The following is a 12704-nucleotide window of genomic DNA, read 5'->3' as shown; positions in this document are numbered from 1 at the left end:
ACCTTCCAAACCAAACACCACTTCCACCAAGGAGGACAATGGTAGCAGATACATATGAATACCACCACCTGCAAGTTCCCTTCCAAGCCACTCACCACCCTGATTTGGAAATATATTAGCATTCTTTCAGTGTCACTAGGTCAAAATCCAGGAAGTTCCTCCCTAACGGCATTATGGGTCTACATATAGCACATGGACTGCAGTGGTTCAAGAAGACAACTCACCACTATCTTTCCAAGGGCAAATAGGTACAGGCAATAAATGCTGGGCAGGCAGCAATGCCCCTTAAGTGAATTTTTAAAAAAAGAGGTATCTTATGAATTGTGGATAACCACAAATAGTTCCAGCATTAGCTTTATGAAAATGGCATCTTATAAAGAGCCTTAGTGAAACCACACTTAAGCAATGTTTCTTCGAGTTACATGTGTCTCTGATATTCATGCATGGTAATGACTTCCAGAACGAATGCCAATTGCCATGCGTGGAACCTGGAGCAGCTACACTAATGTGCAGTTATGCAGCTTCAAGTGAACTTTGCACCTCAGTATTGTGTGCAATTTTGGTTTCCCCATTTGAGGAAAGATGTTCTGGCTATGGAGGGAGTGCAATGAAGGTTTACCAGTCTGATTCCTGGGGCTGCAGGACTGATGTATGAAAAGAGACAGGATTGATTAGGACAACATTCACTGGAGTTTAGAACAATAAGGGAAGATCTCACTGAAACCTATAAAATTCCAACAGGATGAGACAGACCCAATATAGGAAGGACTTCAAATGCCCGAGGAGTCCAGAACTAGGGGTCACAATCTAAGATTGAGAGTAGACCATTTAGGACTGAGATGAGAGAAAATTTCTTCACCCAGAGTAGTGAGCCTCTGGATTCTCTGCTACAGAAAGCGGTTGAGGCCAAAACATTGACTGTTTCAAGAAGGAGATAGGTATAGTTCTTAGGACTAAGGAGATTAAAGGGTATGGAGGAGAAAGTGGGAATAGGGTTCATTTGGATTATCAGCCATGATTGTATGAGAGCTACAGCTTGCAGACTGGGGCAGTTGTGGGAGTGAGATCGAGCCCGAAGTGAGGGAGGTCAAATCCCGTGAGGAGTGCGAGCCCAGCATGGCTAGGCACTTATGGATGGTGGCGTTGAACTGCTAACTGTGTTTTTTGATTTTTCCTAAGAAGGATTGTAATGTACTTAAGATATGCCATAAATAGCGACTGGTAAACTTTTCACTACTCATTTGTGAACATGTGACAAGAAATCTAATTCCTTCCTTGTATGGAATGGTGGAGAAGACTTGAAAGGCTTACTCCTGTTCATATTTACTATGCACCTATATTAAGCTTCCTATGTTTTCCATGAAGTAATCGTATTTGCAAATTATTCCTCCATTAGTCTCTGAGAAAGGCAAGTCAAACAATTATCAGCATAATTACCATTTTTAATGTTCTGATAATTATTAATGATTTCACTCAACCTCTTTTGCTCATAAAGAAAACAATTATTAACATGGATTATTTAGGCTGTGAATTGGTTTTGGATATTTAATTTTTTTTTTATTTGCCTTGCTGTCTCTTATTTGTCTTCCTCTCTCTCCCTCTCCTAAACCAGTCTTTCTATCCCTCTCCTTATTTCTCTTCTTATACTCTATTGGACATTGAATTCATGCACTCTAATTCACCCTGCTTCTCAATTATTTTTCCGTTAATTTTCCCAATGAATTGATTTACAAAATACACAGGTTGTTTTGCATTTGGCACTACAGCATGTACTTTGTGGTCAGAATGTGTAAATACTAAAATGTGTAAACCCATGATATAAAAAAAAACAAAGAAAATTACAGGTCCTTCAGCCCTCCAAGCCTGTGCTGATCCAGATCCTCTATCTAAAGCTGTCATCTATTTTCTAAGGATCTGTATCCCTCTGCTCCCTGCCCATTCATGTATCTGTCTGGATACATCTTAAATGACACTATCATGCCTGTCTCTACCATCTCCACTGGCAATGTGTTCCAGGCACTCACCACCCTTTGTGTATAGAACTTTTCACGCATATCTCCCTTAAACTTTCCCCCTCTCACCTTGAACTCATGATGCCTAGTAATTGAGTCCCCCACTCTGGGAAAAAGCTTCTTGCTATTCACCCAGTCTATACTTCTCATGATTTTGTAGCCCTCAGTCTGGTCTCTCCTCAAACTCCATTCATGTTGTGATATGCCTCCTCTCCAGAAATAATCTGACTGTTTATCTTTACTGTACAATAATCCAAAGTCAACGGTATTTAACCTGGTGTATGTTACCACTAGATGGGGTTATATATCTTCAAATACTTTTTGTGGCAGCAGATACTTGAAAAATTCAATGTGCTCCATAATTTGAAATGATCATTCTCTGCCAGTACTTTACAGGGAAAACTAAAGACTCCAATCTTTATCAAATGCATCAAACAATCCACAATTTTTCACTCTATACAATGCTTTCAGGCTATTCCAGCAGCATAATCTTTACTTAAGAACTTCCTCTAAAAATAACACTCAAAATTCATGTGGATTGTCAACCTGCAGTAATCCAATATACCCAAGATTAAACATTTGTAGTGACATGGTTATGCTAATCTTTGGGTTGCTGTGCATATTATCATTGAATTTATATATATATTTATATCTACGCAATGAAATCATTTGGAAAACATGCTAAAACATACAAAAATATTCTTTATATCAGGTTCAATGAAAATAACTCAGGCTGAATTTTGCAGTAGTTCTCTATGAAAACCATTGGTAACATCTAATGTCCATATTAATCCAGAGAATGAGTTGTTCAGGTTGCCCAGAATGTAATTAATTAGAATTTTATGAACTGACTCTTAGTCTATTAGACTTGATGTACAAACCCCTTAACAAGCTAAAGAGTAATTGGATTTTTAATGTCATCATAATTTCTCAATTAGTAATGAATACCTTCACTGGCCTTGTTTGTGGAAATTCTAACTTTTCAATTATGATAAGCAGATTCAAATATTTTTAATTTTTTTTCTTGTGTTTGTTTATCTGAACTATATCTTCTATCTTAATCCAATAATAATTTGCTATCTGAAATGCTGAATTTGAAATAAAGACATTCAGTGCTTCGAATATGACCTTTCCCACCTTTGCCAATACTCCTTTCTATGCAGTACACAAACAAGGCAGGAGATAGTGGGCAGCTCTGCATGATTTCAGATCTTAATGAGAAACTTTATGATCACCATCCCTTGATTGAGACTGCATTAATTATGTCAGTGTAGAGCAATCCAACCCAATACAGATCCCCTTCACAAACTCCATTTTGGAGACCACATGCCTCATGCAGGTGTGAGAAATCCTGCGAAAGGCTTCTTGTACAAGCTGATGAGACAGCTGCCTTGTGTGTATGCAATCATTGAACTTCCTGACTGGTACAGCGCATGTTTGGTCTGGGTGAATCATTGATCCCAGAGCAGATCTGACCCATTTTCTGATGACTTTTGATGGGATTTTATAATCCACATTCAACAGTGAAATTGGTCACCAATTTCTAATTTCCTCACTCTTCCTGTTCTGCTTGTAGATGAGGAGAAAGTGAGGACTGCAGATGCTGGAAATCAGAGTCGAGAGTGTAGTGCTGGAAAAGCACAGCTGGTCAGGCAGCATCTGAGGAGCAGGAGAATCAACGTTTTGGGCATAAACCCTTCCTGATGAAGGGCTTATGCCTGAAAAGTTGATTCTTCTGTTCCTCAGATGCTGCCTGACCAGCTGTGCTTTTCCAGCACCACACTCTCGACTCTGCTTGTAGATGAGGCTGATGATGCCCTTTCTCATGGATTCACAGATACTGTCACACACTTCCTGCAGGTCCCAGCCAATCAAATCCCATAGAGTTGATTACAACTTGGCCAGTAAGCCATCACTCCTGGGAGTTTAACTCTTCTCAAAGAACTGAGGGCCTTGGTCAGCTCATTGAGGTTGTCCAGCCTCTCCCGTGTGCTGCTGACTAAAATCTCCATGATTGAGGACAGGAATGACTGGGAGGCTGTGCTGTCTGTGAGCTTCATGTCATACAGTTTGCCATAAAAGTATTGGTTGATCCTCAAAATGTCATGCTGAGATGACGTTACCAAGCCATCTTCGTTCAGTCTGCTGATCACAGAGCTCTACCTGAAAGAAGAAATGCAAGCATGCCTCATCTTGCTCTAGAGTGGAAGATTATCTTGGAGGCTGCCTAAACAAAGAGCAAGGCTTGCTGGCTCTTCATCTGTTGGAGATCCTTCTTGACATTGATCCCAAGTGTCTGCAGCAGGAATAGGTTCTTCACGCCTCTCTGGAACAGTTTTCCCAATCTCTCTCTTCACTCTGAACACTTTTGAGGATGAAAAACCTCTTGATGTACCCTTTGACTGTTTCCCACCAGTCCACTGGAGATTCAAAGGAAGCTTGGTTCTCCATGGTTCTCCAACCTGTGTAATCCCTTTTGAATTCCTCAATGTGTTCTGGGGTCAACAAGTTCAGCTTCCATGTTCCCTTGTCATCCCACTGGTCATCCTGAAGATAAGAGTCAGCCGGTAGGAGGCAGTGGTCAGAGAAGAACACTAGGAATCTATCTTTGAGTGGAGAGACCCGTTTGGTTGTGATCAGGCAAGTCTATGCTGCACTGCATCTGCAGAGGTGCTGCAGCTGGGCATATTTTACCATTCCCATCACAACTTTACATGTGACATTCAATTTGCTGTCAGTCCCTCTGGATCTTCCAGCTGCATTGATAATGCAGTTTAAGCCACTGGCCAGAATGATTGGCCTGGACATTGCCAACAGCAGTGAGAACTGCTGAAGAATGGATAGCTGCATTCTTTATCATTGGGGCATACATTGGGTTAATTAGTCTCAGGGGAGCTTTTCTGTACATAAAGTCTGCTATGAAGAGGCAACGCCCATCCTCTCCTCAACTTCAGAGCTAGTGAAGTTGCCTCCTCACAGCAGAATACCCAGGCTGGCACAATGGCAATCATTAGCCTCCTCCCCCCAATCACCAGACCGATGGCCCATGGGCCCACAAGTTTGACCATTCCCTGTAGCTGCTGAGCTGTGGTATCCCACACTCCTGCAGAAACAGGAGGTCCGCTTTGATGTTGGCCAGGTAAGCCAAACTGGAGACACGTCATGTAGTGGCTTTTATGCTACACATGCTGGCAATTTCCAAATCCATTCAAAGTACACCACACTTAAAATGGTAGTCCAATAAGTGTTCACGTGGTGAGCTCCTGCATCCCTCATAGGGCTGAGCTGTCTGTCCTGTTTCTCCAACATTCCCTATATTTGTCACAGCTAATAAGTTGTTTTGAAGTCCAAAGGCGGACCTCGCAGCCAAGTTATACACTGGGTTGTGCTCACAGCAGTGAGATAAACGATAGTTCACACTATAATACAGGCAGTAGCGCTAATGCATTTAGAGGATCCCAGACGGGCAAATCAACAGACCCACACGTTGAATAGAAAACTGAAGTTTACGACTAAATTGTCAACACAATTTCCACCTTTTTCAGCATCTTTCAGATTAGATGTATCCTGGTAAACGTTGGGTCTTGCTCTTTATACGAGTAAGATTTTAATGAGAATTTAATAATGACCATCTTAATTGCGCGTGTGTGAATCAACGTGTGGATTTCATACTCCAAGTAGCACCGCATTGACTCAGTTGAATGGGATGAATTGCCGGAAAAGCTTTGTCTGAATATTACGTAGAGTTGAAGCTCTGATTATAACTAACATATGCCATTAAGTTAATGATCCTCTTTTCACCATAGTTTACTATACTGAACGTACTTGAAAGTTAACAGGGAATATTTTAACCTATCAATTTACTGTACACTTAAGTAGTTTATGCATAATGGCTACTGAAGTAAAATGTCACTTCGTCCTTTATCTGACTGGCAGTAATTCCAAAACGACAGAAACGACTTTTACTCAAAATCGAAGAAAATGCAAGGGAAACAAATCCCATTCCAAATGTTGAATTTGAATTTTCGATTTGTCCGTTTTTAAAGGTGACTGTACATTAATAGTTTTCGGTTTCAAGAAAAAAAAAGTGTCACTGATCTTGAAAATGTTGTTATTCAACAAGATAACTGACTAACAAGCTAATTTCGAAAATTTCAACAGGCCAAGCACTGGTTGGTATCGCTCAGATTTCTGCAGTTGCATCATTGAATAAAAATCGTGGCTTTAACCCAGTTACTGCTATTTTCTCTGTATATCTATAAGTAGGAGCTCTGTTTTTCTGTCTCATCAATTACCCAATGCTAATCTGTTTTCTTGTAATTACGTTGGTTCTGTAACTAGTGGTGTAATTAAATGTCGGCTTCTAGCACAACTCCATCAACTTTAATCACAAACATACTTGTAATTACCAAGCTCCCTTTAGAAAAAATAAACTTTAAAAATGCTGAACTCGCGACGCATTTTCCATTGATCCCAAGAGTCAAAAAAGTAGTAAGAGCTGACCTTTAAACTTAACACTCACCCAAAAGGGGGCCCCTAAAATCCGAATGACTCTAGTGTAATGTGCTCCAATCGGCACACAGCACTCTCCAGGGTATCATCTTGCCTGCGTGAGGAGAGGGAAGAGCCGGACCGGAGCGGTGAAGCTGCAGTCTGAGTTAAATTCTCCAATAGCTAGACTGCTTCAGAGAATTGGGGACATTAACCAGCCCAGCTGTTTAACAGAGGAAAGCGAAATCGAGCGAGGAGGAGACCTATTTGCAGTTCTAACTAACCCCATTCTGCTTTTGGAGGCCAGAACAGAAGAGATACAAATTTATTATTGGTTTTCAGATCGAAGTTTTTTTTTGTCCTAAATGTATCGTTAGATTTGAGCGTCTTTTGACTTTTGAAGCAGGTTTTTTTTGAAGTCTTGTTGTTATTTGAAATGACTGTGCCAATGAATTTTAAATGGTTATTTAAAATCTGCACAGCCTGCCTGGTCCTCCTGTCCCAGTCGACAGCTCAAGATGCTCCTTCTCGTGCGAGCGAGGGGAGAGCGGAGGACATCCCAGAGGGAGCCTCGACCCTGGCCTTTGTGTTTGATGTGACTGGGTCCATGTACGATGATTTAGTTCAAGTTATTGAAGGAGCCTCGAAGATTTTAGAAACCTCTCTGAGTCGACCCAAGAAGCCTCTACACAATTTTGCTCTTGTGCCCTTTCATGATCCAGGTAAGAACATGAGCCGATTTCATTGCAATGTGGTAACTTTTTGGGCACTTTTTTTTTGTTTCGGTTATTCACGCGGCCCTTGTGTGAAACACGTCCACGTTGTAATCAACTTCTTTGCATTGTCAGCTGTTTTCAATGTTGCATGAATCGGGAACTGTTTTCCCCAATGTTTCGCCAGCTGTAGACGAAACATCTGTCCTTGTTCTTTGCAAACAATTAAAAGAACAAGGATGTGTCCTTTCCGGTGAGCACAAGAACCAGTTCTAGTTAATTTGCTCGCACTTTTCCGAACACTGTTAGGAGTAAAGCTGAACTATCCCGCTGTTTTGAGAATCCCAATGATCTAATGGTGACTTTTCTGAAAAATCCGGTGATTCTATAGCGTTAACATGTGTAAGAACTCTCAGACTGTTAGGGGCATAGGAACACAAGGCATAGACACTGGGGCAAATTAAATACTGCATCTCTCCAGGATGAAATCCAGTATGTGGTGAGCGCTAAGCAGAACCATCCAACTGCAGATGAAATCGGATCCATGCAATTCCCTATACACCAGGAAAAAAATGGAATGGTAAATTATGCTTGGCAGAGAATAATACAGAGGTGGCCTGGCTCTTGGCTGAATGAAACCATATTCGACAAGACCAGAAACCCATTTTAATTGAACGCGGGAGAGTGATTCTGCAATGAACGGCCTGCTGAGGAAGTCACATTTCCATCTCGCAAATTTGAAGCCACTCTCTTGTGGGAAAAGAGGGTGAGCCTCTTCTGTTTTATTGAAAAGATGAATTTTATTCCATTCGATAGAGGGACATGATCATATCTATTTTGGACAGCAGTTGATTTCGGTAAATCGCCATGAATTGGAGCTTGGCGTATGACCATAGACCCTGCCTATCAACAAAAAAAAACCTCAAGGAAGCAAGCATGATGTAGGATGGAGATACCAAACTTCTAATATATTTAAATATAGATGTATGAGATTATGAGTGCAGGTACAGGACAGAAACATAGTCAACAGTAATAACTTGCACTTATGCATTCAAGCTGGCCATCTTCGTTAATACATTTCAAGAGCCATCTCAGTTCACTTCCTGATGAAGGGTCGACCCGAAGCTCAACTTCTCCACTTCTTGGTGCTGCCTGGTTTGCCGTCTTCTTTCAGCCTCCTGCTTGTCTGCTTTGGATTCCAGCATCTGTTGGAACCTAACCTTAGTCCACTTAACTGCATTGCATGTAGCTAGTAGTTGTTACATACTTCTCAAGCTCCCAACACAACTCTTTACTAATGAGTTACTTTGAAGTCCAAAGGCAAGCCCAGCAGCCAACAACTGTTACAGATTTTACTGAAGGATAGCAGTAAAACAGTATCCTGATTTAAATACAACTTTACTGATGAAGTGGAACAATGGTTTTGGTTGATATATGAAGCCACAGTGTGGCTTTTGAATTTCTCTTGAGTACACTTGTACTGTTATTAGACACCACCACCAGAACAATCCTCCTGAAGCAGACAAAATGACAAGACAAATAGGATATGTCTCAACGTACAAATGTTGTGCCACAGTAAAGCATAAAAACCTTTTGATGCTGGAACATTTTAATGAATAAAATATACTATTATTTTGACATTGAAACAATTGCTTTGTGCAGAGGGATTTCATTCCTGCTGTTAGGCATTGCCTTGAGGTTGTTGCACTCAGCTGGGTTGCAACCTTGTGACTCCTTCAGGAAACTGTTCCATCAGTTTGACCATGAGGCATGAAAGCAGAAGGCTTAGGCCCATCAAGTATGTTCTGCCATTCAATGAGGTCATGGCTGGTCTGATAATTCTCAACTCTGTCTTACCTCAAACTCATTATTCCCATCATAATTAAAAATATGTCTTACTCAGCTTTGAATATATATATTGAACCATCCTTGACAACCCCCTGTGGCAAAGAATTCCACAGATTCACTACCCTTTGAGAGAAGAAATTCCTCCTTACCTCCATCTTAACTGGGCGAGCCCTGATTCTGACATATGCCCTATGGTCCTAACTCTCTCAGAAGGGGAAACAAACTCTCTGCACATTCCCTGTCAAGTCCCTTAAAAATCTTTCATATTTCAATAAGATCTTGTCTCATTCTCCGAAACTCCATCGAGTACAAGTCCTATTCAACCTCTCCGCATAAGAAAATCCTTCCATACCCAGGATCAACGTAGTGAACTTCTGTGAACTGTATCCAATGCCAGTCTCCCAACCTCTTGTGGTTAATTCAGATTGCAGACATTAACTGTTACCCCTTTTATTCAAACTATATTTGGAATGTGAGCACCGCTAATTAGGCCAGCATTTGATGACCATGCAGAATTGCCCTTGGAAAAAGTGGTAGTGAGAACTGCTGTCTTCAACAAGATAGTGGTAGACCACTACCAGATAGATATCATCGAGAAGGGACAGGACATTGAATTGAGTTACTTAACCCGTGAACATAAAGAAGCATGGGAGACAGGCCATCTAGATTATCTTTTCATGGGATGTGGGCATTGCTGGCTGGGCCATCATTAATTGCCCATTGTTAGTTGCTCTTAAGATGATGAGCTGCTTTCTTCAACTACTGCAGACCATTTGCCATAAGTAGACCTACAGTGCTGTTAGGGATGGAATTCAAGGTTTTTGACCCAGTGACACTGATGGAACAGAAACAGTTTGGCAAGTCTGGATGGTGAATGGCTTGGATTGGAGCTTGCAAGTGGTGGTATACCTGTGTATCTGCTCTTATCCTTCTTGATGGAAGTGGTTGGGGGTTTAGAAGTGCATATTAGGACTTGTATTGTGGACAAGTCATGCTAGCTTTTCAAATTTATCTCCTGTCAATTCAGGTAGAAAAATAATTGATACTTAGTCCAATCAAATGTTGTGTTAATACAAAGTTCAAAACTGTCAACAAAAGCACTAGCATTAAAGGAGCTATCCCAATGAAGGGTTCAATGCAATGCCAGGCTGTAATTATTACAGCACTGTCAAGGTTGGGGAAAATTTGTCTGTGGCATTCTGGTCTTTAAACTATCTCAGTGATTACATTTTCTCTCTTAACATGAAATACAAAAATGGGCTCTGTCCTTCTGTTTGTCATTTTACCGTACCACAACATTTGAAAAGTAAATAAATTGGACAATCTCAGAGGATTGTCTAAAGTGGTGTCTTAAACCTGTCTTCAAAATAATTAGTAGTCAGACTGAATGCTAAGGAAGGACTACTCTTGATCAAATTACAAAGAGAACATTATTCAACACTTATAGAAGATAAGTCAGTAAGATTGAGAGTTGAGTGATATGAACATACTCCTGAATTTACAAATTAGGAACATAAATAGACCATTCGTTCCCTTGAGTCTGCTTCACCATCCAATAATTCATATTAGATTTGATTGTGAGCTCAACTCTTTATTGGTTTACCTCTGATAACCTTTGATCCCATGGGGGAGTCAATAATCTACCTATCTTCACCTTTGAAAATATTCAATAACTTGAAGGTAGTGAGAACTGCAGATATTGGAGAGCCGGAGTGGATTAAGAGTGAAGCTAGAAAAATCACAGCTGGTCAAGCAACAACAGAGGAAAGTGGTGTCGATGTTTCAGCTTAGAATCTTTCATCAATAACTCCTGACTCCACTGCCCTTTGGGCAGATAATTCCCAAAGATTTTCAACCCTCTAAAAGAGGAAAAAAAATTTTTTTTATATCACTTCTGGTTGTTGATGGCTAGGCCACTATTTATTGCCAATTCCTAATTTCCATGGCGCAGTTAGTCAAAAGTAGTTGCTTTGAATTGCTGCAGTTCTTATGATGTAGAGATCCTCATGGAGATGTTAGTAAGGGAGTTCCATGATTTTGATTCAGCAACAATAAAGGAGTGGTGATGTAGTTCCAAGTCAGGATTTAGAGGGGAAGTTTCAAGTAGTGGTGTTTCCCATGAACAGCTGCCATTTCATTTTAGTTGGTAGAATCATGGTTTTGGTAGATGATGCTGGAGAAGCCTTGGTGTATTAATTCAGTGCACTTTGTAGATGATACTGTGCCATTGTGCATCAATGGGGAAGGATGGTAAAGTTGAAGGTCAATAAGGTGTCAGTTATGGATGGTGTCAAGCTTCTTGAATGTTGGAGCTGCCCCATCTAAGCGAGTGAAGAGAGTGCCACCACACTCCTGGCTTGGGTCTTGTAGATGTGAACAGGCTTTGGGGAGACAGGAGGTGACTTGTCACAGAACACTCAGCCTCTGACCTGCTCTGTAGCCCCTATCCTGGCTAGTGCAGTTCTGTTTCTGTGCATGGCGATGCACACACACATACACACGTCCCTAATGTGGGGTTCAGAACTGGTAATGTCATTGAATACTGACGAGCAATGATTCTCCCCTGTTGGAGTTGATCATTGCCTGGCCCTTGTGCAGCACAAATGTTACTTGCCACTTGACTACCCAAACCTGGATATTACCTTGCTGCATTTAAATCTGGACTGCTTCAGTATCTGAGGACTCACAATTGGTGCTGAACATTGTGCAATCATCAGCGAATATCCCCCCTTCTGACCTTATGAAGGAGGAAAGGCCATTGATGAAGAAACTGAAAATGGTTTGGCTTAAGCTACTACCCTGAAGTACATCTGCAGTCATGTTCTGGAGTTGAGATGATTGATCTGCAACAACTGCAACCTTGTTCCTTTGGTGCTCAATTTACTGAGAGTTTCCTTTGATTGCATTCATTCTGTTTTTGCTAGGCTGCAAAGGTACACTATTCCTGGATGAGTAATCCAGAGATCTAGGTAACGCTGTGGTGATCTGAGTTCTGACTTGAGATTTGCCGAGATTTCTTGAAGCCACACTCAGTCAAATGTAATCTGTTTCACTTCACTTCTTGGGTCTTGATCTGTTGTCTACAGTTTAGACTAAAGCTGTAATGAGGTCAGGAATTGAGTGCGCTGGGTGGAACCCAAACCTCACATCACTAAGTACATTATTATCACTTGCTAGGACTGTTGACCACACCCTCCTTTGCTGAAAATTAAGGGTAAATAGATGTGCAGTAATTGACTTGGTGGGATGTGTTCTGCTTTTTGTGGTTCTAGAGCCACATGCAGACCAAACCAAGAAAGCCTAGCAAATTTACTTCCCTAGAAGAGATTAATGAACCAGATGGATTTTTACATCAATTGACAGTTGTTGCTATGGTCACCATTGCTAAGGCTAGCTTTCAATTCCAGATTTTATTAATTTAAATGCCATCTGCTGCCATGTAGAATAGAATTCATATCCTCAAGGCATTTCCATAAGTCTCTGAATTATAAGTCTGGTGATATTATCACTATGCCACTGTCTCTTCCAACTGATTTTTCCTAGGTCTGACACTTTAGAGGGTGGGTAAGTCTCCCAATTAATGAATAGAGCTAAGGCAGAATTAAAGCAATGGGGCAACTTGTAGTTCAACTCTTCACTC

General features: G+C 40.9%; 1 protein-coding gene and 1 long non-coding RNA gene across 5 annotated transcripts in view; one reads left to right on the top strand and one right to left on the bottom strand.

The window, feature by feature from the left end:
* LOC140479675 (uncharacterized) overlaps positions 1 to 6700 on the bottom strand; it is a 113446-nt gene extending 106746 nt beyond the window's left edge. For both annotated transcript variants that reach the window (XR_011961094.1, XR_011961095.1), the window contains exon 1: positions 6535 to 6700. This is a non-coding gene — a long non-coding RNA (uncharacterized lncRNA). The remainder of the gene's footprint in view (positions 1 to 6534) is intronic.
* Positions 6602 to 12704, top strand: part of hmcn1 (hemicentin 1) — a 597300-nt gene continuing 591197 nt past the window's right edge. For 2 of the 3 annotated variants that reach the window (XM_072573640.1, XM_072573638.1), the window contains exon 1: positions 6602 to 7225. In XM_072573640.1, the coding sequence (XP_072429741.1) occupies positions 6940 to 7225 (286 nt within the window). In that variant the 5' untranslated portion in view covers positions 6602 to 6939. The remainder of the gene's footprint in view (positions 7226 to 12704) is intronic. The other variant, XM_072573641.1, reaches the window with a different exon arrangement.

Source organism: Chiloscyllium punctatum, chromosome 7 (genome assembly GCF_047496795.1).
Source record: "Chiloscyllium punctatum isolate Juve2018m chromosome 7, sChiPun1.3, whole genome shotgun sequence".
Lineage (NCBI taxonomy): Eukaryota > Metazoa > Chordata > Chondrichthyes > Orectolobiformes > Hemiscylliidae > Chiloscyllium > Chiloscyllium punctatum.
The sequence above is the reverse complement of the archived record's forward strand: the minus strand, read 5'-3'. Positions and strand labels throughout refer to the sequence as shown.